Source organism: Pteronotus mesoamericanus, unplaced genomic scaffold (assembly GCF_021234165.1).
Source record: "Pteronotus mesoamericanus isolate MK-2021 breed Mesoamerican mustached bat unplaced genomic scaffold, CSHL_Meso_final contig_130, whole genome shotgun sequence".
NCBI classification, from domain to species: Eukaryota; Metazoa; Chordata; class Mammalia; order Chiroptera; family Mormoopidae; genus Pteronotus; species Pteronotus mesoamericanus.
In genome coordinates this window covers 26,289,921-26,317,760 of record NW_026555060.1, presented here as the reverse complement: position 1 = coordinate 26,317,760, position 27,840 = coordinate 26,289,921, and the positions used below count along the sequence as shown (strand labels likewise).

Genomic DNA, 27,840 nt, shown 5'->3' with positions numbered 1-27,840 from the left:
CCAAAGCAGAACAGTGAGCATGCATCCTCTTGTGGGGAAAGGGTTCATAATCAGAACAGTTAGGCCAAAGTATAACTTTGTTATTGTCTTTATTTGGAAACTAAATTGACAAGGGTTGACTGTGATGGTCAGCTTTGTCAAGCTGGCTCTGCTACAATACCCGGTTATTCTAAATCTAGGTGTTACTATAAAGATGTTTTGTACATGTATTAAAATCCATAATCAGTTGACTTTAAGTAAGGGAGATCATCCTAGATAATCTGAGTGGGCCTGATTCGATCAGTTAAAAGGCTGTAAGAGCAGATCTGTGGCTTCCCTGAAGAAGAAATTCCCCCCGAGGACAGCAGCCTCAGCTCAGGCCCAAGAATCCCAGCCTGCCCTTCCTGATGGCTTGCTCTGTGGATCCCGGACTTGCTAGTCAGCCCCTCCCATTGTATAAGCCAATTCCTCACAATAATCCTCTTTAGTATATATCTCTTACTGGTTTCTGTTTCTCTGATGAACTCTAAGCAATAGAGAGGTCTGCAAAACTATACCTTTCATTCATGAATTGTCATAGTCATTTCACTCATTCCTCACTTTTTTTTAGTTTCATCTATACATGGGGTCAAGGTTATAGGAATATTATTTATCACTGACACAGTTCTTGAAAAGCAACACAATCTCTCTTTTCTAAGACTTTTAATAAAGTATATACCATGTTTTTAAGAATTCACAAATTGTAAAATGATTCTTTACCAATTTTATAGCACCAACTATGTCAAAAATTTAAAATGTTAAGTTAAATGTGAACTTAAGTTTAACACAACATGAACCAAATGATCTGCAAAAGCTTAAAATGTTTTAGGATCTGAATGAAGATAAGTCTTTATGAAACATTCAACACTCACATTTTAAGTTCATAAAGATTTTGATAGAGACTATTTATAAATGCTACTTACATTGCATAACATTAAACTTTACTTACTTAACACCGTATCTGTCTCTAAACATAATATGGTCCCTAAATGTGCGGTTGACATCAAGGTCTATTTGTCTGATATCAGGCGAACAACCACGTGCTCTGTGCTTTAATTTCTGAAGAGGAAAAAGAGAGAAAGAGTATACTTTTTATGGAAATCAGCTGTTAAAGAGCCTAGGAAAAATAGTAAAATAATTCTCATTTAAAAGTTATTTTGGTTTAGGAAAATCATTCCCAGGTTCAGACATGAAAACAACATAAAAAGGCACACGATGAAAAGGCCCTCTCCCCTTCATGCCCCATCTCTCCTACTCCCAGTTCTTTCCTTTTCCCATCACCTCTCTTTTCCTAATGTCCCATTAATTGAGGTAGATTTTAATTCTGGATAGAGAACTTTTTTGAGTTTGCATTGCTAGGGCTATGTAAAAGCTCTTCACAGCTGAGTTACAAAGTCCACTATGATTTCTGTTTTCTTTCCAACACAACATTCTTGTCTTCCTTGGAGCTAATCACCGCATTATTTCTTGATTTGCTTGTTTTCTACATAGTTGTTGTTCATTCAGTCTTTAAGTTGCATAAATCTCCTCTAGAGATGCTCCTATTGGACGGATATTCTCTCAGTTTCAATTTCTTGCATACATTGCCCCCAGAGCCTCCTGGCCTGTCCTGGTTTGGGCTGCTGCAGAGCTGGTGTCTTGGGGTCTACCTTCACCCTCTGTGAGGCCAGCCTTTGCTTGGGTCTCCTCTTTCCTGCATATCACATCTTTCCTGGTTTATTCCCTTGTTCTGGAGGAGCATGTCCTCCAGTAGCTCCTCTGAAAGGGTATATGGAAGATACATTTTTGAAACTCTGAATATCTGATAGCTACCTTCTGTCTTAACGATTTGGCTATTTTGAATTCTAAGTTGGAAAATGTTTTTGCTAAAAAGGCACTGCTTTCACTGTCTTCTAACTTCCAGTGTTTGCATTCTAATTCCTACTTCTTTATAGGAAGTCTTTTTTTTTCTCTAGAAGCTTATAGGAGTTCCTTTCTCCATGTCTGAAACTTCACATTTCTGTTTGGTTTGGATCTGTTTTTATCCACAGGGTTGGACACTTGATGGATCTTTTCAATCTTAACACCTCATACATCTCTCTGTTCTGAGAAATTTTCATAATTTACTTGTTGATTTCTCCAGCCTCCTCTCCCACATTCCCATTTTCTCTTTCCAGAACTCTTATTATTATTACAGTGTGGGATCTCCTGGGCTATCATTTAATTTTCTTATATTTTCTCTATTATTTTCCATTTCTTTGACTTCATAATCTACTTTCCGGGAAATTTCTTCAATTGTTATTTTCAAACTCTCCTCTAGGATCTGTCATTTCTATTATCATTTTTATATTCATAAGCTCTTTGTTTTTCTCAAATGTTCCTTTTTATAGCACTCTATACTTGTTTTATGGATGCAATATCTATTTTTATCCCGCTGAAGATATTAGTGATAGCTTTCTTGTTTTCTTCTTTCGCTCTAGCCTATTTCTTACAAGTTGCTTTTTTTCCATTTGTTCAATTTGTCTTTTATATTAGCTCCTTTTCCTCAAATGAATAGTGATACTTTGTTGTCTGCTTATATTTAAAAGTAGGAGACTAAAAGCCGATAGAAAGCTCTGTGTGCAGAGGTGGGGATTCACTACTGTGTCTCCACTGGCTGGGCAGTTTCACTGGGGTTCCCCAGAAGTCAGTATCTTTAAGTTTATTTTCTCAGTCTGGTCAGATTTTCCAGAGACGGCTCTTCTGCTCTCCTGTCAAAAAGACAGGCCCCAGCTGCCCATGTTCTGGGAGCTGAGTAGAGGGAAAGGCCGCAATGCACCAAATTCAGGGTATTCAATTCCTCTGTGCTTTCAGTGCAGCAACCCTGCCCTGGGCGATGTCTGTGTTCTGTCCAGCCCAGTGGCCCTCTGTTTTATCTTCTCCAAACAGTAAACCTCCAGTCTCCCTCCAGGGTGGGACGGACTGAGGGGGTCTAACTGCCTCTGCAACAGACTTGTTCACTTCCACTCCAAAGGTACCTGGAATTGGCAATTATCAAGGCTTTTGGAGATTTTGAAATATAAATCAGGTGCTTCTCCAATTTCTCACTGCTAGCCTATGATTAGTTTTCTCAGGTTTGCTAAGATTAGTATTTGTCTGAATTCTGGTTTCCAAAAATTGGCAGCTGTTAATTTCTTCTATTTTTCTCTTCCTTGAGGTTTGCCTTTTAAAACATTCTCTGTTGTCAATTTAGTGGCATTTCACAATTCAGGGGCACTAAATGAATATGTTTAATCACCCATGTTTAATCAGATGGGAGATTAAAATTTATATAATTTATACTTACCCATGCTTAAGTATAATTACGTTTCTATATACATAAGTTATAATGACCCATTTACCATGTGCTGGTAATATATATTTCTGCTAAAATCAATTCCAAAGATATATTTAAAAACATAACTGTTAAATCCTGACTTAAGCTAACAGTGAAAAGATGAGGGCTATCATGGATATGTGTGTATTTTAAGTGTTTTCTATGTGTAGTTTTGTGTTTTGAGATGGATATCAGAGAAAAGCAGCTTCTATAACTTTTTTAAACAAAAAGTAATCATGGTACACTCAGAGTTCCAAAGACAGAAGAGGATACTTATAGTGCTATGCTGGAATCATACAGCCACTTAAATGTTATTGTATGCTACTCCTTATATAAGTTGGTCCAGAATACATTACAAAAATTTAGCTTTAAAACTAACAATCATTATATATTTGTTCTTTAAATATCAGGGGTGGGGAGGGGGAAGGGTAATGGGTAAGTAAAAAGAGCTCAATTGTTGTTCACAGGCCTCCTGGTAAAAAATAAGATGTCAAAACAAAGAAAATATTTGATAAGAAATGATAAAATTTAAAATAAAATTTAGTTGCAAGGGGGAAAAACACCCTAACACATCTATAATATCAGCTTCTCTAGAAGACAAGAAAATCCAACATAAAAAAAAATAAGTTCATGATAGAAACAAAGCCCAGTTGAGTGAGGAAAAAAAAAAATGGTCAGAAAGATTGTTTATGCCCTAGACTGTTTACAAGTTAATATGCAGAACACAAGAAATCAAGCATATTTCTTATATTAATGAAAGGAAGTTAGCAACTTCTACAGTTATCTCTGAGATTGGTTGGGTTGAGATTCATGAGTGTCACAATAATATAAGAATAAATATTTTATTTAAAAGAAACAGGAAATACTGAACCTATAAAACAGAGGGCAGAAGTACTATGGAAGCATGTAGATGAAAAATTAGCACTGTGTGTTTGGCCTACATGGTTATTAAGCCCCACTAAGGCTGTAGATGATGTTGTTAACCTCTATGGGCTGGACCTCTACCATTTGCAGGATATAGTATCACTAATGAGGAGATACAATTAAAAGAAGAGAAGAACAGATGAGCATACCAGGTGAGGAGCAAGGACAATTTGATAAGCCAAGAAAAACTTTAGTAGGTTAAGAAAAGGTAGTTTTATTTCTACTAAATTTCCAACTTGAGTAGAATAGTTTACATGACTTTTGCAAAGGGAGAGGAGGAAATACTGGCCAAGACAGGAAGTCTTGGTTAAATAACAATGCTGGGGAAATTCAAAGAGTAAAAATAATGTTTATGATAGTGTTGAAAATGATAAACTTGAAAGTTTCAGTGAGCAAGTTATTTCTCTCATTGTTGTTATTGTATGACTGGCTTTTATCAAATGGTTCTCTCATATTAACCAGTCACTGGGAAAAATCCTATTCTATGTAGAAAAGGAGTAATATACGTGATTGAAAACCACAGTTCTAATATTATCATGTATACTGGGTTGAAGAGTCTCTCTAAAATTCATGTTTACCTAGAAACTATGAATGTGACCTGATTTGGAAATAGGGTCTTTGCAGAAGTAATAAAATGAAGATGAAGTCTTACTGTATTGGGGTAGACCCTAAATGCGATGATAGGTGTCCTTTAAAAGGACAGACACGGAGACACACACAGGGAAGAAGCCAGCCATGTGAAGATGAAGGCAGAAATGAGAGTGATGCAGACACATGTCAAAGAACACCAAGACTGCTGGCAACCACCAAAATCTAGGAAAAGTCACGGAAGGACTCTTTTCTAGAGCCTTGAGAGTGGGGTCCTACTGATACCTTAATTTCAGACTGTATTCTCCATAACTGTGAAAGAATAAATTTCCAATATCTTAAGCCACTCAGTTTCTGGTACTTTGTTGGCCCTAGGAAATGCATGCAGCATGCTAATCTTTACTGAGCACAGACCACAGGCCAGGCACACTTAGGAGGTGCTAAGTGAGATCTTGTATGTTCTCTCAGGCATCATTTTCACTAGTGGCTGTCCAACTAATACACTAAAAGCAAACATTTAATCAACAGTCTAAAATAATTTGAAACTCTATAACCATAAGAACAAACTTACAGTCTATGTAGGGTCCAATCAGCTAATTTTGAAAATCTATGAGTTATACCAAATGAGTAATTCTTTAAAATAACTAGTATTTATTACCTTCATCTTGATGAAATTTTACATATATTACAATGAAAATATCCAAAGAGAATTTCAAAGCCTCCTTTATAACTGAAATTGGGTTTAAATAATAGTTCTTCTTTGTTCCATCTATTCTAGCTTATTCTACTTATATACATTTCCTGAGTAACATATTTCAAACTGATTCTCAGACATAAGTTTCTTACCGCTTTTAAAGACTGATATAAAATTTAGGTTTCAAAGTAATACAGCTGAGATGACAAAGAAGTAAATTTAATGCATGAGGTAATTGAAGGAATGTGTTACTGATAACTGAATACAGTGTAGCTTTTTATTATGAATAATAAAACCTAGAGATACCCTAATAATCTTCAGGAAAAATTCTTCTTTTTCATGCTTAGAAGAAAACAGTCAATCATACACAGGCAGTTGTTGGATAAATTGAATTCTGCTATTATTTTCCCATAACTCTGAAAGTGACACGTAAATCTCTTTATTAATACTACACTGCAAACAAGCAGCTACAGTCAGGTCTCAGTCAATTTTTCTTATGAGTATGGCTCAACGCTGGTTGATCATTTCAAGTATTTGAAAAGCACTTAATACTTACTGATTGATACAGAACATAACATTTTCACTGAAGTACTTGTTTGAAATTTAGGGAAGAAGACTTCAATAAACCAAACAATCAAGAAAACAGATAATAGGCCTATAAAACCCAGTGTAATATCATTTTAATATAATTTTAAATGGTTATATGAGTATCTCATATCACCTTGAATGCTAAAAGAAATGGATTTTACTTTTGAATTTCAAAATGACAAGTTAGCTTCAGATACTCACACTATAAAGGTCCCTTGTTTCTTCTTTCATTTTAGGGATCTCAAGAAGCAGAGCCCAGACTTCACCTCGGAGCTGGAGTGGGATCCCTTTGTAAATTCTCCTATGAAACTTAGTAAAAGAAAAAATTTGATGTGAAAAACTGACAAAGCTTAGACCGGTCCCTTAAACCAAATTAATTAATATTTATTAGTCTTTTATTTTCAAAGTATCCATGATAATTAATGACACATTTTAACAAGGCACATTTGGATCCTATCATCTCTACATTTCAGATCTTAACAGGGAGACACATACACAGAAAGGAAGAAAATAAACAAGAAAGTGTTAAATATAGCTAGTACATTAGTATTTTCACACTATTCATTAAAAAGGTGTTCCCTAAGTGGCATGAAAACATAATCATTGCTTTTTTTAAGTTGTGAACATTCCCTGTTAATATAATTAACTAGTATACACTTTCTCCCTTTAGATCCATACACCTCAAAGGCTCCAAAAGCAAAAAGGTTGCCTTGTGCCAAAAGTATCTTAATGGAACATACTGCGAGTGCTGTTAACCCTAATCTCTTTCCCACTACCTTCTCACCTTCTCTCTGGAACTCTCTAGAACACAGCAAACTCGTAATCTCAGTTAATCCCACACACAAACTTCAGTCCCCTCCCATCACTCCTTCCCCACCCCCAAACTCCCTCTTCCCTTTTCCATTCTTAATCATTTCTTCAGGAAAACCTTTGTCCTTTACTTAATGACATAGATCCTTTGTGATCAGACAAAGATAGTGATACATTTCCATCAAGAAGGAAAACCATTACTTTTTGAATGCAATTAGCCAAAAAACATCAGTATTACCAAATCTTTGGTTCCTTAAAAACACACTACTAATGCTCTCAGAATCTTAAGATGCAATATACTTCTCCATCTAGTAATTACATCTTTTTCCTCAAGGCTAATTATTTAAAATAACAAACTAACCTTCTAGGGTTATTACAAAATTGGCATAATAAAACTTGGAAACTTAGAAGCAGATGTGGAAATGATTAAACAAATTATGGCAGAAACCTTAAGGAATAAGGTAAGGATAGATGCATAATTACCTTTATGATCAAAATAAGATATTTAAATAGAATGGCTAAGAAAATAAGATGTAAGTTCTAATAATTGAAATGTTGGTGAATAGCAGAGCTTCAACTTCTACTACTACGCTACTTAGATCTTTAAAAAGTAAAGCTTTAGTAACTCAGACATGATATAGTTTGAGAAACTTTGATTATATACTTTAAAATGAGTGACACTAAAGAGGAACTTTTACTGTAAAACAGTGAATATTGTGAAATTGATTCAATTATATAATTACATAATTTCACTTTTGTTCTTTTTTTATAAACAAAATATGCCTCAAATTTAACATTTCAGCAATCACTGAAATCTTTGAAGTTGAATACATGCAACAGCTCTAATTGGAAGAACACATACAAAAAGGCTTTGTGTAAACTAGACTCTGCTACTTATAACATTTCCCATGTACATTTACCACAATTAATTGCAAACTGAATGTGCTAAAAAAGCAAGTGATTTACTTCCCTAAAGAAAGCTTGTCATCTGTCAAAATTACCTCAAAATCATGATAAACTGCTTTTAGATATATCACCCACTAAAAGTTACTTCAAATTATCTCCTAAATTTTTAGAGTAAAGATGTTACATTGTAAGCATCTGATATAAATATCAGAAAAGGTAGAAATTATTGCAAATGTAAAAAGTGAAATTTTAATAATCAAGTAGAATATGATAGCAGGTAAACAGATTAACTTTGATAGGCTTGAATCTCCATTAAACAGATGTTTTTCAATGAGTAAAAAACTCTGACATGTATTTCTTGAAGTATATTACTTGAAAAGACTTTTGACATTTTATTGCTGTCATTCAATTCTGCATTCAACAGTTATACATAAATTATTATCTATTATCCATTCTAAAGTTTCATTGAGATTTAGAAAAACAATCAAATTACCATGGTAAATTGGGAAGAAATAATAAGAGAAAGTTCAGGGAGAAATAAGAAAATAATGTTCCCAGTGCTATTCCAGGGCTAAAATGAACAATTAGGCACATTTGAAAAAAGGTGGAAAAAGAAACATTGGCACATTATCACTAGCATCATCAACAATTAAAATCAACCACTGAACATTTACTATGTTCAGAAAACTATTTTAAGCTATTTACAGATATTTGACTCATTTAATTATCTAAGTACCTCTATAAGACATTATTATCCCAATTTTACAGATATTGAAAGTAAATCACAAAGAGGTTTAAAAAGCTCATCAAATGGCACACGTAAGTTGTTACCAGTTAGTAAAAAAAAAACCCCCAACAACTGATTTCACATTTTATTAAAAAGAAAAACCCAAAACCAAAGACTATCTTTCAAGACCAGTATACATATAGTATCCATTGTTCTGTTCAACTGGACTTACTAAAGTACATGGAACAGGAAAATAGTTTCTTAAAAGCATTAGAATAATGATAATAAAATTACACCTAAAACTTAAAAAGAATATAAAGGATGAATCAAAAATTCAAACTGTGAGAGGTAATGAAATAAAACATGTACGAAAAGTCACATATAGACAAAAAGACTATAGATACAGAGAACAGAATAGCAGCTATTGGGGGAGGGGGACTGGGAGGCTAGAGGGTTGGGTGAAAAAGTGAAGGATTATGCAAAAAAAAAAAACAACCCAAAAACCCTCATAGACACAGAAAGCAGTATGGTGATTACCAGAGGGAAAGTGTGCTTGGGGGGAGGTAGAAGAGAGTAAAGAGGGAGATAAATGGTTATGGACGGAGATTTGACTTTGGGTGGTGAGCACACAATACAATATACAGACTATGTATTACAGAACTGTATACCTGAAATCTATATAATTTTATTAACCAAGATCACCCCAATAAATTCAATAAAATTTTTTAAAAAAAGAAAAAGAAAAGAATAAATTATGAGGCCCTAAACGAATTTTACATTTATGCTTATTATTTTTCAAATACTCGTCCTGTTAATAAGACAGGCTAACTTACAGTTATATATCTTTCCTCACAAATTTTCAACTATCATACAAATTTGTAAAACAAAGAGAAATTACATCAAAGCACAATAGTTGTGATAAAATTTGCTTATTTTCCAGAACAATAATTCAGTCTACATCTGTAAAAATCTTTCATGGACAAAGTAGTATCTCATATTTCCTGCAACAACTCAAGGAACCAAGGTACAGAAAGTGGTTCACCTAGGTCAAAAAATCCATCTTGGTACTCCTACTTCAGGGTATTTCTGCCAAATTGCACTACTTCCTAGATGTAACAGCTTTATTAAAGCAGCAGAATTTATCAGTAGAAGGTGATAGCTGATGTCCCAAATCATACATGAATATCATTTATTCATTCATTCAAAAAAGAAACTGTAATGACTGCCTGCTTTGTGGCCAACACTTACTATGTCCTATGGTTACAAACATGAAAAAGTTCTGTGGAGCTCAGAGTGCAGTGGGGAAGATAATTATATAAGCAGATAATTATAACGTAAACAGATAATTCTTTACAATACAATAAAGCCGCATACACTGATTGCTATCAGAGCTGAGCATCCCACTTAGATGGGAGAAGTCGTGATGGAGACAGACGCCCCCAGAGGTGGGCAAGGGTGGTCAAAGGAGAATGGAAGGTACTACACTGCCTGGATCTTCAGAAATAACACTGGGGACAGTTAGTCTTTATGTAGTAGGACACATGAGATTCCAAGGGAAAACCAGAAAAAGTTTAGGGATAAAGGTGTTGAAGGTGAAGGAAGTGAATCTGCTGTGGTGGTCACTTTTTATTGGTCCAACACAGTGCCTCTCATCCTGAGGCTGTTATTCAAGACACTATAGGGGAGGGAGGGAGGAGGGATGAATTCTGCACGAGAATTCCTTCCTTCAGATAAGATGACAATAAACTCAATACTGACAGATACGGAGGGATTTGCCAAGAAGGGGAAAGGAAAGTGGGGATGAGAGCGAGGATAATGATGAATCAAAGAGTAGTAACTATTAATAACACCAGTTATGCTAACATTTTCTGATTATTTGTTAGGAGCTAACATATCAGTGATTTTCAACCTTTTTCATCTCAGAACACCTATAAACTAATTACTTAAATTCTGTGGCACACCAAAATATATATTTTTTGTCAATCTAACAAAAAAAGAAAATAGAAAAGGGGGGATATACTTTCTGTCCAGAAAGTATCCAGCCATGCACTATGAAACGTAGAAACATTTACTCAAGATACAAGATAGGGAAATATTGTACATAAGACAGTAAAGCCTCAGTCCCCTTCAAAGTAGGCACATTGTGACCTCACACGGTTCTCCCAGCATCTCTTCTGCTGTTCAAAACACTCTGCAAAATTCACTGTTGGAATCACCATCAGCTGCCCCGTCACACTTTCCTGAATCTCATCGACAGTCTGAAATCTCTTCCCTTTCAAAGGCGATTTTAGCTTTGGGAAAAGCTAGAAGTTGCAGGGTGCCAAATCTGGTTCATTGGTAGCAGTTTCAATCAAGTCATTGGCAAGTGCAGCATTATGTTCCTTTTGCTCTTGTAGCAGAAACAATGGAGCAAATTTTGCCAGAACACGTTTCATGCCAAGATCCTGTGTCAAAATCTCGGATACAATAGTTTTTGGAATCCCCAGATCAGCCTCTAGTTCTCGCACTGTCAGCCCCAATTTTTATCAGTTGCATCCCATACATGTTCAACATTCTCAGGTGTTCTAAGGTGTTGCAGGCCTTCCGGAATGTGGACCACTTTCAACAGATTCTCGACCACCTTTGAAGCGTTTATGCCATACTTTTATTTGCGCTGCACTTACTGCATCATCCCCAGAAGCCTTCTGAATCATCTGAACAGTTTCCATGGAGGAATGTTCAAGCTTAATGCAAAATTTGATGCAGATCTTTTGCTTTACTGGCTCAGTCTTTTTGAATGCAAGGGCCACACAGTACACATGCTCACTGAATAGCTCTACCACCCCTACTAAGGACAGTAAAGTCATCACTGTTCACGTATGCGCATTCCAGTCTATTCTCCTTGGCTGCCAGGTTACACTGATGTCACGCAAACTAGTCTTGTTGCATTAACACATGGCTGGGCTTTCCCAGACAGACCCTGCAATTTTGACTGATTTACAAAAAATAATAATAACAGTAGCAATTAACCACTCTTTTTCCTCCAAAGAGACTTTTTAAAATATCAGGTGCCTATACGTTGTATACAAGGATTTCTGGTACCAAGAATTAACCAATCAGATGCAACCTTATTATGTAACGTAGCCAATATGATATAACTCTATTATATGCCCTAGATATTTATGGTTCAAGACAGGGCATTCACACTAAACACCTATTGTTTTGTTAGCTGTTGCCATTTTTTTACTCAACAACCAAAGGCAGTTATTTTCAACCTTTTTCATCTCATGGCACACATAAACTTATGACTAAAATTCTGTGACACCAAAAAATATATCACATTTTTTGCTACTTGACAAAAAACAGGTATAATTTTGATTCATTCACACCAGGTGGTTATTGTTGTGTTGGCTGCTGTCATTTTTTAATTTGACAATCTAAGGGAAAAGAGGTCAGTGCCCCTAAATGAATACTCAGGTACTACATGCTTTAAAAATTCTTGCAGCACACCAGTTGAAAATCACTGTTCTAGATCAATTTATTCCCTGTAATATTATTACATTCCTAAAGGGGTAGGTACTATTATTATCATTCCAATTTTATGGATAAGAAAGTTAAGATGAGGAAAGGTTAAATAACTAGCTCAAAGTCATTCTAATAAACTATGGAAGAACTGAAATTCTGGTAGTCTGTCTTAACAACCATGATACAGAACTACTCCATGTTGGATTGTTAACAACATATTTTAATATTCCAATTTGAAAAGTACTGTCTTTAAAAATGTTATAATTTTATTAATATAATGTATGAAATCTTTAAGAAAAAAATAAATAAGATTGTCTGAAATCTACCTTTGTTTTTAGTATCTTCACTTTCCAATAAAATCAAGCTACCTACTTCAGTCACAGATACTTTTAAAAATCCATCAACTAAAAAAAAAGACAATTCCATTAACCTGTCTAATGTTTTCAATAACTCTTTCAAACCTGAGTGACTCTGAAACAGCATTAAGTGTGCCAGTCCACGTTACTACAGATGGCAGTGAGTAAACTTGTCAGCAAGTTTGACTCAATTCTATACGACTCTCACAACTACAATGTACACCATGAAATGCAAGTTCTCATTTGGAGCTGCGGATGCTCCTTACTGCCTCCCCATTTGCTTTAATCATCCCTGCTCCACTGTCTCCTTCATCTCTGTCTCCAAATAGGCATGAGGCTACAGAGTTGGATCTAAAAAAGTCCATCCACAGGCCTTCCTGCCTCTTATAACTGCATTCTATCTCCCTCTCTGACTCTCACTGACAAACACTAAAAGGAAAAGCTAGTGTAAAAAATGGTACCATGAACAGGCCCTGAAGTCTGGACATAGGATCTCTTGCTTGTAACTAAGCTGTGTGACCTTGAATATTTTACCTCTAAATGTGGTGCCTCCAATTCCCATTAGTGAAACTAATATTAGTCCATTAGTTATCTGACCAACAGAGATCCATTCAGTTATATTTGATCAAGAAAAAAAAATAAATGTATCTGTAGTAGGTACCATGCTTTGGCTTAGCTTAGACACAATCACATCATGACTAGTTAAATTATAATGGGTTCCACTTAACAGAGATAGCCTTGTTTAATAGACTATATTTTAAAAATACATACTATTGTATACAGGGGGCAGTCACCATGAGAACACACGGGCAACACAAACAGCCTTAATGGAAACATTTTCATCAAAGCTTGTATCCTAAAAATCCAAATATTCTCTATGAGGGCTGTATTTTTGCTTCAAGATATTTCTATAAATTTCTTTGCATTACTGCTCCATAAGTAAGGGATCTGTAGAAAGGAAACTTATACCTGCTCCTCTTGGAAGAGAAGAAAAATACATGCTGTTTTTTTTACCTCAATGCAATTTAAAACTAGGTATAATTTGAAAGCAGCTATTCCTTTAGAAGATGTGTTCTGTTTCACACCAAAATGGGCCATATATATCATCCAGTAATTCCAGCATTATGGTTGTGAGAAAGTGCTTTAAAATTATTCATCAAAGAAATAGTCCTGTTAAAATCTCTCTAACTGGGAACTAAATTAGTCAGAGTTGCTGTGCAGAATAATAGCCTAGTAGAATTGCTCATTTTACAGAGGCTTACATACTATCATAGATATAGGTACACTAGACAAGAACATAAAGCCATATAACTCTACAAATATTTTATTAGACTGAATGTGAGATTAAAGTATAGGTACAATGCACCAAAATTTATCCTGTAATTACCACTTGAGAAATCTTTCCACAAAGACAGAAGGTAAACTATAGTTGTCAACTTTAGGCCAATCTGAGAGACACAACATAATATTAAACAAGAGCACAGGCATTGTAACTAATATTTTACTTTGAACTGATTCCTCTTAAAAACATCTTGACTTCGAACCTAATGCTAAAACACACATACATTAAAATCAGCAAGTAACTCACTCCTGATGAAAATAAATAAGAGTCTAATAGATTTTAAATAAGCATACTTAAGATGATCAAAAAGAAAAGTGACATTAGTATTTTGAGATGCCCTAGGACAAAAAGATTTCCGTGGTTAAATAAGTTTCATGTAATTTATGATCCCTCTTAAAAATTCCCACTATATATAATAATAATAAAGACTCTCAAAAGTGGTGCTTAACTATGTGGTGCTTAACTTTAACATGCTAAAGAAACATTGTTTAACTATGTTTAGCTCTGAATTTCCCAACTTTATTTAGCAGACAAACCTTTTCTCGTGTAGTAAAAAGCAATACTTACTGACTACATACTAAGGGTCAGGGACTACTCTATGTGTTTTATATGAATTAATAGTTAATGCTCAAAACAACTCTGAGAGGTAGACGCTATTTTATCCCCATTTTACAGATGAGCAAACTAAATCACAAAAAGGTAAAATACTTTTCAGGTCACACAGCTAATAAAGTGGAAGAACTGGGATTTGAACCTAGGATAGCCTGGCTCCAGTCTTCTGCTAACCATTAGGCAATTCTATTTCTATGTAATATTCATTGGAATCTAAGGAACTTGTTTTGTTCCCTGGGATTCTTATTGGCAAATGCTGACATACAACAATTTATATCTATGCAAAAAGGAAAAATGATACATAGAAAAAAAAAAGTGTGAGGAAATAGATATCCTAATAATTAACTCAGTTGTGTTTGCTGTAGAACTATGGAAGATTTTTTTTCCTTTAAAAAGAATTCCTTTTTTCTTTCTTTCTGCTGTGTAGTATTCCATTGTGTAAATGTACCATAGTTTTGTGATCCACTCACTTACTGATGGGCACTTAGGCTGCTTCCAGCACTTGGTTATTGTAAATTGTGCTGCTATCAACATCTGGGTGCGTATGTTCTTTTGAATAGACATTTTGGGATTCTTAGGGTACATGCCTAGCAGTGAAATTGCTGAGTCAAAAGGTATTTGCATTTTTAATTTTTTGAGGAAATTCCATACTGTTTGCCACAGTGGCTGCACCAGTCTGCATTCCCACCAACCATGTACTTGGGTTCCCTTTTCTCCACAACTTCGCCACCACTTGTTGTTTATTAAATTGTTTATGATGGCCATTCTGACTGGTGTGAAGTGGTATCTCATTGTGGTTTTAATTTGTACTTCTCTGATGGTTAGTGACGCCGAGCATCTTTTCATATGTCTCTAGGCCCTGTGTACATCCTCCTTAGAAAATCGTCTGGTCAGGTCCTTTGCCCATTTTTTAATTGGATTGTTTGTCTTCCTGGAGTGGAGTCATGTGGGTCCTTTATATATTTGGGGGATCAAACCCTTGTCTGAGGTATCATTGGCAAATATATTTTCCTAAACGGTTGGTTCCCTTTTCATTTTACTGATGTTTTATTTAGCCATGCAGAAGCTTCTTATTTTGATGAAGTCCCATTTGTTTATTCTTTCCTTTATGTCCCTTGCTATAGGGGACATGTCGGTGAAAATACTGCTGCATGGAATATCTCAGAGTTTCCTGCCTATGTTCTCCTCTAGGGCTTTTATGGTGTTGTGACTTGTATTTGTCTTTTATCCATGTTGAGTTTGTTTTCGTGTATGGTGTAAGTTGGTGGTCCAATTTCAATTTTTTGCATGTCCAGCTCTCCCAACACCATTTACCGAAGAGGCTATTTTTACTCCATTTTATGCTTCTGCTCCCTTTGTCAACTATTAATTGACCATAGAGATATGGGTTTATTTCTAGGCTCTCTATTCTGTTCCATTGATCTATGTGTCTGTTCTTATGTCAGTACTAGACTATTTTGATTATAGTGACCTTGTAATATAGTTTGATGTCAGGTATTGTGATCCCTCCTACTTTGTTCTTCTTTCTCAAAATTGCTGCAGCTATTCAGGGTCATTTATGGATTACCCTTCACGATAGCATGGATAGAGCTGGAGAGCATTATGTTAAGTGAAATAAGCTGGGGGTTAAAGGCAAATAACATATGATCTCACCTATAAGTGGAACCTAATCAACAAACAAGCAAGAAAAATATAACCAGCAACCCTGAAAGAAAAAAAACCCCAACAGTAACGAGAGGGAAGGAAGGAGGGAAGTAATGGGGAAAAGAAGGGGAAGGTCAAATCAAGGAACATGTACAAAGGACCGATGGAAAAAGCCCAAGTGGGGAAGGACTGAGGGTGGGAGGTGGGGTGGGGGGGCAGGTGGAGAAGAGGAAAGTGGTGGCAGGAAAATGGAGACAAATGTATTTGAACAATTTTAAAAATGTATTTTCAGAAGATGCTGTTATGAAAGTGAAAGGACAAGTCAATGCCTGGGAGGAAAGACTTTTAGTACACGTATCTGGGAAAGGACATTAATCAATAAAAATAAATTCAAACAAACAAACAAACAAACAGAAAAAAAATTTTCTCCCCATTTTTAGCACAATTCATTTTATACCTGTGTTACCTTCTTTCTAGGTTTGCCAGAGAGGTCACACTCTACTCTATTACAATTCTCCGTCAATGGGGGAATCACCTGGCACATGATGGATGAGTTTTATTTCCCTCAAATGACCAATATACTTTTCATTAATGTTCCCTACATAAAAAAATATTTTTTTACTGTCCAAACTTCCTTCAAAAAACTAACAGCAGTAGCTAACATTTAATGAAAGCGTACTCTCTGCACGGTGCATGCTGAGTGCTATATGCACATTAATTGTTCACTTTTCATCCCTTTGAAATGGGTATGACTATCTCCATTTTACTATCAGGAAACCAACACTTAGATGTCAGCCATTCTCAGAACATAGTCCATGAGGTCAAAACTGTTCTCATAATGATACTAAAATGTTAGTTGCTTTCTTCATTCTGTTGACTTTTGCAGTAAGAGCAGAAAAGCAATGGTCATAAAACTACTAATACCTTGACACAAATCATAGCAGCGCTTTGCCAGTGGTCACTGTATTCTCCACTCACAGTTGAAAACAAGTAAGTTTTGTTTGAGATGAAACAGTAGAAATTATAAATTTTATGAAATCTCAACTTTGAATACATATCTTATTAATATTCTGAGTGAAGACATGAGAAGTACACAGAGAGCACTTTACTATTACCCAAGTACAATGGTGGCCTCAAGAAAAGGTACTTACAAAACTGTTTGAATCATGATCTAAATCAACTGCTTTCTTCATGGAACATCTTTTTACTCAAAAGAATGACTGACTAAACAAGTATGATTATTCAGATTTGGGTATTCAACATTTTCTCAAAAATAAATGAAGCCTGTCACTTGAAGGAAAATATCTGATAGTATTTGGTGCCACTGATAACATCTGACCTTTCAGGCAAAATTAGAATTTTAGAAATTTTCGCCATCACAAACTTCACAGTATCAATATTTAAAGACTCTTCTGATGATATTAATAGATGTGTATTTTTTAATTGGTTTAAAACTGAGCACAAACTCAATACACAGCAAAAAGACTTAAGGAGAGGTTGCTAGAAACTTCTGGAAAGATTGCTCCTGTTTCAGAGAAAGATTTCAGAAGCCAGTCCTCTCTTCCTGAGCAGTGTGACATCTGGGTACGAAGCCCAAAACTGCATTAGGAAGTGCGATCCCAAAGGGAAAAAAACCTCAAGATGAAGCTAACACTGCAGAGGGCAGAAAAGGGGCAGAGAGAAACTGTCACAGGCAACCTGAGTGGCTGACTAAATCGCTCCACACCCAGCCGACCTCTAGACTACCCAATGCATTTTCTTAATTGCTGAAACCAATCTGAATTGGACCTTCTGTCATAACATAAAGACGCTAGTTTGAGGGATTCCAGTAAATTAAACTAAAATTTCTTTTAAAGAATATGAATGTAATATTCCGATAACTAAAAGAGAAACTTCTACTGGGAAAACCCAACATTGAACTTGTATAGTTTCATCAAGAAATACCATTACTTTTATTACCTTTTCAGTGTTCTTGTATTTTTCCCATCCTTTTAGCATTTTCAACCACTTAGTAGTTCTTTCAATTTCCAGGTGCTTTTGCTAAAATAAAATTGAAATTTATTGTTATTATTTATTCAAGGCTTCTTTACTTAAAAATTACAAAAAAAAAAGTCCAAGAAAATGCTCCTAAAAAGGACTGCTAAAAGAGTTATGCTATATGAGATAGAAAATATCCTATCATTTTCAAAGTTGTATCAGTAACTTTAGAGTTGAATCAATAGTAGTCCATAGTGAAAGTTAAGATACACAGGAGGTACTTCACTGGGGTAAGTAAAGAGAAAGAAATTGTTTAAATTTCCCAGCACGCTTAAACTAATCACCAAAAAAGACTGTATATTCTACAAATTTAAACTAAAATGAAATTTTTTAATATTCTGAAATATCTTTTATGAAGCAACAAAGACGTAACTTCAAAATTCCATTCTCTTCTCTTCCCCCCCCCCCACATTTTACTCAATTCTAGCATCTTAATGTTTTCAGTGACAGAGCTGGATTCTTCAACAAGAATTTGATATTTATTGATTTGTGGAGTGCTTAGTATTTAATTATCACTATGCTAGTGAAAAATTATACAAAAATTATGGTTCCTGCCAAAAAAGGAAGTTCATCATTTGCTAAGGATGACATATGTGGGAATATGCTGTGACAGGGGCTATGACATAGGGACAGAGGGGTAAGAGTAAGGTCATGGTGGAAGAAGTATTCAAATACACCAAGGGATATCGGAGAATATGAGCCCTACATTAGGAATTAAAGGACTTAGGAGGATTTTTATCAACTGCACTGTGGGAAAAAATATTCTAAGAAGCATGAGTACATGTAGTTCTGAAATAATTCAGTATCAGATGAGGCTGAATGAAAACATTAAGTCTTGTATGTCACACTAAATTGGAATGTGGGGCCAAGCTGTGGAATGGGCAAGGTGGTACAGAAAGTACTTCTTCCTCACTTCTTTGATTGCCAGGAGAGGGATACTGTTTGCCTAAGGAACTAGGCCTGCTGTCCAATCTCCTACCCACTCCTAAGGTGGTAGAGTGACTAGGTGATTCGTAAATTTGGAAAAAGAACCAGGTGTACGGACCTTGGTCCCTTTTCTTGGAAGCCCAACAACTCTCAGAAAGCACATTTGTACTCCATCCTTTCAAGAAAAAAAAAAGAAGAAGAAGGAAGGGAGGGAGGGAGGGAGGGAGGGAGGGGAAAACACCCTCCTCAGCCAAGAAGTCTGCAGGGACCTCTGCCCGTGACCTGGTAAGTATGTTTCCTTCGAGGGTTCAATACCAGGATGCCTGCATGCCTCACCCATGTTCTCCCCTAACTACTCCACTCCAGGAAGGCTCGGGTGCTTGCTGTGTCCCCACTGCCCGGAACAGTGCAGGGCACAGAGTAGGCACTTAGCTAAGCATTTCCTTTTCATGAGAACAAAACACAGCATAATTTTCTAAGTGACCTAAGATTCTGCTATTTTGTTCATTTTTCTCAATCCCCACAAATTTTCTTTTCCGGAGGCTCCTGTAAGTATAATAAGCATATGAATAAAAAGCAATGGAAATGGAAGACTACCTAGGAAAGAAAACTATTCTGAGGATACATTTTATGCTCAAAATGTATGCTCATTACAATCCCATGAGGTAAACACAGTCATCCCCATTTTATAGATAAGAAAACAGAGGTACAAAAGGGTTAAGTGACTTGTTCAAATTCCCCAATTTAGTAAGTTCAAGTTTGAAGGGGAGGTTTGAAGTCGGGCACCTTGGTTTCAGGACCTGCACTTTTAGCCCCACACCTCATTATCTCTTGCTTCTCTCATGTACCTGCTCTAGTTCAAGCAATCACACCTCCGGATGAAAGCAGTAGTTCCTTATTGACTGTCTTTAATGCAGCCTCAAACAGGCAGATGGCATATGCCCCCCACCAATATTTTTAGATTTAAAAGAGGCATAAAATCCAAAGAAAGTCCTGAATTTAGGAAAAGATTCTCACCAATCAGAATAATCTTGCAGAATTTTATTTTTGGGAATATTCTTAAAGCTCTTGGACTTCTGGTCAAGATGGAGGCAGAGGCAGACACACTTTACCTCCCTGTACAACCATAAGAAGGATCACAGCAAATCTCAAAACAAAAAAAACCCCAGGAACTGCCAGAAAACTGAAATGTATAGAAGTCTGACGACCAAGGATTTAAAGAAGCCATATTCATCCAGACGGGTAGGAGGGGCGGAGATGGGGAGCAGGAGTGGAAAGAACATAGTGTGGCGAGATGGACAGTGGAACAGGCGGCCTCACACTCACGTGTGGTGGATAAAAACGGGGAAGAATACCTGAGGGGTAAGTGGTCCCAGCCCCAGAGCAGACTGCACAGCCCAGGGCTCTAGCGCCAGGGAAACACAGCCTCATAACTTATGGCTATAAAAAACAGTGGGGGTTGGGGTGGCAGAAGAAGCTGCCAGTTTGTCTCAAGAGGGTCCGTTTAAAGGACCTACACAGTCCTAGAATGTACACAAACCCACTCACACTGGGAACCAATATCAGGGCAACAGCTACAGGGGGTGCCATTCACATATGGGAAGTGGGTGAAGTGACTGGAGGCAGGACGAATGCTAAGCAAGCCTCCCGCAGCCGGGCATTCGCATTGGCCCCTTCTCTGACTCCTCTTCCACATACAGAGCAACAAAGCAGTGAGGCAGGTTGTCCTACCTTGGCGAAAGCCTGAGGCTCCGCCCCATACATCTTAACAGGTGTGCTAAGACAGGGAGTCAAAGCAGTTCTACCTAATACACAGAAACAAACACAAGGAAGCTGCCAAAATGAGGAGATAAAAATGGCCCAAATGAAAGATCCAAACAAAATCCCAGAAAAAGAACTAAGTGAAACAGAGATAGCCAACCTATCAGATGCAGAGTTCAAAATACTGGTGATAAGGATGCTCGGAGAACTCATTGAGTACAACAAAAGCAAAACAGGAGAAATGAAGGCTATCCTAAGAGAAATAAAGATAAACCCACAGGAAACCGACAGTGAATGGACGGAAGCTGAGGTTCAAATAAACGATTTCAAACATATGGGAGAAATAAACAGTCAACCAGAACAGAATGAAGAAATAAGAATTCAAAAATACAAGGAGAGAATAAGACAACTCTGGAACATCTCCAAAAGTGCCAACATCTGAATCACAGGGTTGCCAGAAGGAGAAGAGAAAGAGCAAGAAACTGAAAACTTATTTGAAGAAATATTAAGAGAAAACTTCCCTAATTTGGTGAAGAAAATCGACATATGAGTGCAGGAAGCACAGAGAGTCCCAAACAAGTTGGACCTAAAGAGGACCACACCAAGACAAATCATAACTAAAATGCCAAAGGTTAAAGAGAAAGAGAATCTTAAAAGCAGCAAGAAAAAGGCAGAGAGCCACCTACAAAGGGGTTCCCATAAAACTATTAGCTGATTTCTCAAAAGAAACTTTGCAGGCAAGAAGGGAATGGCAAGAACTATTTAAAGTGGTGAAAAGCAAGGGCCTACAATCAAAATCATTCTATCCTTCAAAGCTATCATTTAACATGGAAGGGCAGATAAAGTGCTTCCCAGACAAGGTAAAGTTAAAGGAGTTCATCATCACCAAGATCTTATTATATGAAATGTTAAAGGGACTGATTTAAGAAAAAGAAGATCAAAACTATGAACAGTAAGATGACAACAAACTCACAACTATCAACAACTGAATCTATTAAATGAAAACAAACTAAGCAAACAAGCAGGACAGGAACAGAATCATAGATACGGAGATTATTTGAAGGGTTATCAGCAGTGAGGTGGAGAAATGGGGCAAAAGTACAGGGATTAAGAAGCATAATTGGTAGGTACAAAATAGACAGAGGGATGTTAAAAACAGCATAGGAAATACAGAAGCCAAAGAACTTTATGCACAAACCATGGACAAAAACTAAGGCAGGGGCATTGCTGGAGGGCAGGTGGGTACCGGTGGAGGAGTACCAGGCAGAGGAGGGCAAAGGAGGAAAAACTGGGCCAACTGTAATAGCATAACCAGTAAAATATACTTTAAAACAACAACAAAAAAAAACACAAAAAAACTCTTTAATTATTTCTTAGCTCTATAAAAATTTTGGTGGATTTTTTCCTAATAAAATATCATTTGTGAGCAAAAGTTATCCTGTTATAAATCCCATATTTCAAAAAACTAAGCATAGTCTTCATTATATTATTAGAGATAAAGTGTTGCAGATGGTTTCAGAAATATGTTTAACTTTAAAACTCAGTGGGGCACTGAAACCTAATTAATGTTTCTGCTAAATGTGACTTTAGAGAAGGCCAAACTATGAAAAATTAAGATTGATCTAAGCTGTCATTTGGTATTTTTTTGTTCTCTGCACTTCCTCCTCTGACTTCTTCAAAGCATAATCCTCTTCTCCAACAACAGGAAAGCACCAAATAATTGAAGCTAACCCAAGAGTATAATAACATACTTTGCCAGGAACAACCCTGCTGAGATCTAGCCTGTCTCTTGCTATCTTTCATTTTTATGACCATAAATTATCAATTAATCACTTTAAGAAGTAGTTATTCTTTTTCATAATGGCACTCTTTTGTATTCTAATTCTTATCATATATATAGTTTATTTTAAATGGTACAAATTCTCACATGCAAGGACAAAACACACAGACAATTTTAAGAGCCATTAAGCATGCTTTTCTTTCCCTTGCAGCAAAAAACAAAAATGGTACACTTTGGGAAAAGTTCACAGGCTATAGGATTTTAAAATTATATATCAGTATTTGAATTAGGTTTAAATGTTAACTCCATGATACTGTCAGTTCAACTACGCTAGACTTGATGCATATGAATGTCTTTTCCCCCTACACACATAAATCATAAACTCATGGATAAAATATACCCTATCACAAAACGTGCTAGAGCTGACTATCCCAGAATTTATTCTAAAGTAAGAAGTAACTGAAAACTATGTGACAAATGAGAAATTTAGTGCTCTAGAAAAATAGGCTGAGGAAATACATCTTGCCATGGACTAAATAACACCAACACAAAGTAGAATATAACAGCAAGTTAGAATTTCAACCTACTAGGTTCAGCAAATACTTGAAACTCAACATATCCAAAACTATTTCCCTCACCATGTTGCTGTTACGCCCCTTTTCCCTATTGCAAATTAACAGCATCACTACCCACTAAGTCAAACAAACTAGAACCTGAAATTGTTCTCAGTCTTCATTTTACCTTCCTTCCCACATCCAAACTACACTCTCCTGGCCCCGCCCACGCCTCTTGTTTCCATCACATCCTCTGCCCTAGTCCAGGCAATCCTAATTCCTAGATGACAGCAGTAAGTCCTTAGAGGTAGCTCTGTCTTCAAAAAGCCTCCACACTGCCACCACAATTTTTAAAACATGTCCCAGTTTAAAATCCTTCAATGCCCACCCATTCATCATCGACAAAAATGTCCAAACTTCCACATGGATGGATTTTCACAGTATGGCTCCAATTCACCTTCCTGCTGCTTTTACGATTTGGCCACCTTGAACTATTTGTCATTCCCAACATACAATATATGTCCGTATCTATTTGACCAATGTTGCTCTTCATTTACTTGTGATGGTCTTGCTTACCATCATTTGGCAAAACCCTATGCATCCTCTTGCGACCAGTCAAATGTGCAAGGTTTGGAAACTTTCCCAAAAGCAACCAGGCTCCAAGCAAAACTAACTGTTTCCTTAGCATTTCATGGCATGGGCTAAGGACCCAGATGGCCTGGGTCAAATCTGAATTCTGTATTTTCCTATCTGTTTCACTTGAGGGCAAGTATCTTAATTTCCTTCTCTATAAAATGAGAACTGTTAAGATTATTGCTATAGCACCTAACACCTGTGTTTCGGCTCTCTGAATGCCCAAAACATATTAGTAATATTAAAATATGAACTCCTTGAGTACAGTAACCGTATCATACATTCTTTTTCTTCTTTCACCACCTAAAACAAAGACTGGTATATAAGAAACACTAAATAAGCATTTTAAAGTTAAACATTATTTACACGAGAAAAACAAGAAAATGGCACTATGTAGCCATTAACAGCATTCTGTGGTCATGGAGGTAGAGGGGATAAGGAGAATGAATACCCATGGACACCTGAGGATATGTTTATTGATGTGTGTGTGTGTGTGAGAGAGAGAGAGAGAGAGAGAGAGAGAGAGAGAGAGATGTGATGTGAGAGAGAAAGTGATTGGTTGCCTCCCATTCATACCCCATCCAGGGACTGAACCTACCATCTACGTATGTGTCCTGATGGGGGATCAAACACACAACATTTTGATGCACAGGATTATGCTCCAACCAACTGAGCCACCCAGCCAGGGCCAAAATCATAAATAATTTTGATAGCAGTTGAATCCTTATAATATAGAACTAACCATAAGTGAATTTTAACAGTGTCTCTTATGTAGCATAATGATAGAAATTCTTTCATTCCATCATGCTGGCAACACTACTGATGGTAAATGTCTATACAAAAATGATATGAAATAACTCTGTTGACTTTGTCCCAAAAGTATTCTTCATAGCTGTTTGTCTTTGGGTTGGGTGGGAAGGGAGATTCAGAATCCAATTGCGATCATGCATTGCCTTTATTGGCATACCTCTTTACTTCCCTTTATTCTAGAACATTCCCGTCATGACACTGACATTTTTTAAAAGTCCAGCCCTAGCTGGTGTGGCTTAGTGGACTGAGTGCCAGCCTGAGAACCAAAGGGTTGCTGGTTTGAATCCCAGTGTAGGGCACATGCCTGGGTTGCAGGCCAAGTCCCCAGCAAGGGGCATGGAAAATGCAACCACACATTCATGTTTCTCTTCCTCTCTTTCTCCCTCCCTTCCCCTCTCTAAAAATAAATAAATAAAATCTTTAAAAAAAAAGAAAAAACAAGGGTCCAGGCTACACTCTCTGGATTTGTCTGGTCATTTCTCCTGTATTTTGGCAGGAATATGACACAAAAGATGTTGTGTCCTTCCCACGACATCACAACCAGAGACATATCATGTTGATTTGTACCATTACCAATTATGTAACATTTGACCCCTTAGTTAAGTGGTATTTGCCCAATTTCTTCATTAACTAACAGAGAACTTCCCTTTCATAACTGATAAGTAGTATGTGTGGAACATTTTGAGACAGTGTGGATAATCTGTTCCTTAAACAACTCTACTCAGTGGTGCTCTCATCCACTGATAATCCCCGTCTGAATCAATTCGGATTCTGATGGTGGTAAGATAACGTTTGGTCTTTCTTCTGATTCTATGATTCCTTCTGTATGATTAACCGACATTTTTTCTATTAAAAAGTTTTTCCTTCCTAGCTCTTCCACACTTTTTAATATCACTACGGTACAGAAGATTATTTTATAAATGTGTTACAATCCATTATTACCATTATTCTTTTTAAAGTTCAAATTGTCCCAAATTTAGCTGATCCTCTCTTTTTTGGTTGGAGATTTCTCCCTTCTGGTGGATGCTTTAGACATGCCCTATCTGGCACAAACACTTCAGGCTCATTTTATACATTTCCTACCTAGACCTATACCAGCCATTTCTTTAAGAAACAATGGTTCTTTTTAATGGGGAATTATATTAAAAAAACTAAGATCTGGGTACGGGTACCAGATGTGTTCACCATTGAAATTTTAAAAATCATACAGGAGACCATACTATAAGAAAATTCTACTCCCCTGAGGATATTAGAACAACATATATCAAAAGAAAAATGGTGCAGAGATCTTAATTTCCATTCTATATTCTCTAGTACTTCTCCATTACCTCCACTGACTACAAAAATGGTACTTTCTTGTATCCTTTTCCCCCCCAAGGGTTGTTTTCAGCAAAGGACTAACCTTACATTTGAAGTAAGTGTGCAATCTGATATTTGATCATCTTCAATTGTTGTCCCCTCTGGGTCACGACTGCCCCCTCCTATTTGGGCAAGGAGGGCGTAAGGACTAAAACTGGGACCAATATCTTCTTTGTTACCTCTCAGCCTCCAGTGGTCTGAGTCCATATTTTTAATCATATGCACGACCTGTAAGCACTTAACAACTGCTGCTTACCCACAAAGTATTTATTAACTTCTCTTCTATCTGGCTCAAGGCCCCTCCCATTATTAACATGATTAATAATCCAGATAGTAAAAGCTAAACACACACACACACACACACACTGCATAAATGGATATAAAATAGGCTGCTCTTCTAGAATAAGAAATCTAGAACTTTAATGAAGCTTAAGTCTTCAGATGCTTTTTTGTCTCTCCTATTTGAGTATTAGGATGCCTGAGGGAAGAAAAGTTGACCAGACACACGCACACCTAAACCTCACCAGCAGAGGTCAGGAGAGGACAAGAAGAAAAAAAGCTTTGGGTTTTGACAAAACAACATTGAGAAGTCTACCGATCACATATTTTGAGTAAGATTTCAAACCACATAAAATTAAAAGTTTTGAAAGATATGAATAAGCTTAAATATTTTGCAAGCCATGCAAAACATTGCTCTACATAAAGGAATAGATGAATGAAAGAAAATGCAGTTTTATATATCCTTTCCTCCTTATTAAAAACATCAATAAGCTCAAAGAAACAATATAATCCATTATTAATATTGTTCTCTGCAGAGTAATATAATAACTGTGCCTATTTGTTTAAGTGACTATTTGGAAGAATCCAAAGCACTTCACAAATAACATAATCCTCTAATGAGGGACTGCCTACTACTTTCCTTATTTTAAACATTAAATTGCCTTCTGTAAAATAATACACTGGCAAACCTGACACTAAAGCCACAATTACTTGACTATGAATTAGTGTAGAGCTTCCCAAATAGCAATAAGTGCATGCTTCAAGTGTGTGCTTTGTAAAAGATTCATAAACACTTTAGATTTCAGCAAGGCTATCATTTCCATTGATTTTATTCAACAAAGTCATATGTGTAGAATTTTTTAGTATTTCCCTAGAAATGGCAGAGTTGGCCATTAGGACTAGGCAGTTACTGAAGAATCCATAAACTAAACTCAGACCAAAAAAATATTGGAGGAAATCCTGATAAACTAAAAAGTTTCTAGCATTATACTGCTCTGCGTATGTCTAAAGTTCTCATTCTACTTTAAAGAAACCAAAACTGTAAAGGCAGGTCATGCAATACGAGTGCAGTTCATGTACAAAAGGCATAATGGAATCTCAATCACCAGTCTCAGAACCCTGCTCCTCTCTCAATAAAAGACTAACAAATGAATATAAAATTACATCCTATGTTAAATTATTAAGATGTGCATAGGCCATTTTTTAGCGATTTCTTACTATATTAAATTCCTGAGAATAACAACCAATTAATTACAAGCTTGACTACATTGGGTAGAAGGTCTTTTATTGTACAGGCAAGTATATTTTAAAAATCAAATAAAGTGGGTTTTTTTTTAATGCCTCCCTAAAGTATGCATTCTCCACTAGCTTTCATCTTATATTTCTCCTTTACTTTACTGTCACATTTCTTAAATCATCTGTATCACTTGTTCCAAGACTTCTGGAAATTATGTTGAAAGGGAGAGGGGGTAGGTATTGGAGAAGGCAATATTGAGTTTCCAGGTTTCTATTTTGCCAAATATGGATATCTTTTGTTACAAGATAACCTCCAACTCTTCCCTCCCAGATTTCTCAAATAAAGGACAAATACAGGACATTTAACATTTGGAGGGACAATCTTTAAATTAACCTATTTAAGTTAAGCCAGTCTTT

At 36.3% G+C, this 27,840-nt stretch overlaps 1 protein-coding gene across 3 annotated transcripts in view; it reads right to left on the bottom strand.

Annotated features, from left to right (window-relative positions):
* USP6NL (USP6 N-terminal like) overlaps positions 1-27,840 on the bottom strand; it is a 175,453-nt gene that overhangs the window by 29,855 nt on the left and 117,758 nt on the right. For all 3 annotated transcript variants that reach the window (XM_054593783.1, XM_054593767.1, XM_054593775.1), the window contains 3 exons: positions 18,007-18,087; positions 6,348-6,455; positions 968-1,077 (listed from right to left, as the gene is read on the bottom strand). In XM_054593783.1, the coding sequence (XP_054449758.1) occupies positions 968-1,077; positions 6,348-6,455; positions 18,007-18,087 (299 nt within the window). The remainder of the gene's footprint in view (positions 1-967; positions 1,078-6,347; positions 6,456-18,006; positions 18,088-27,840) is intronic.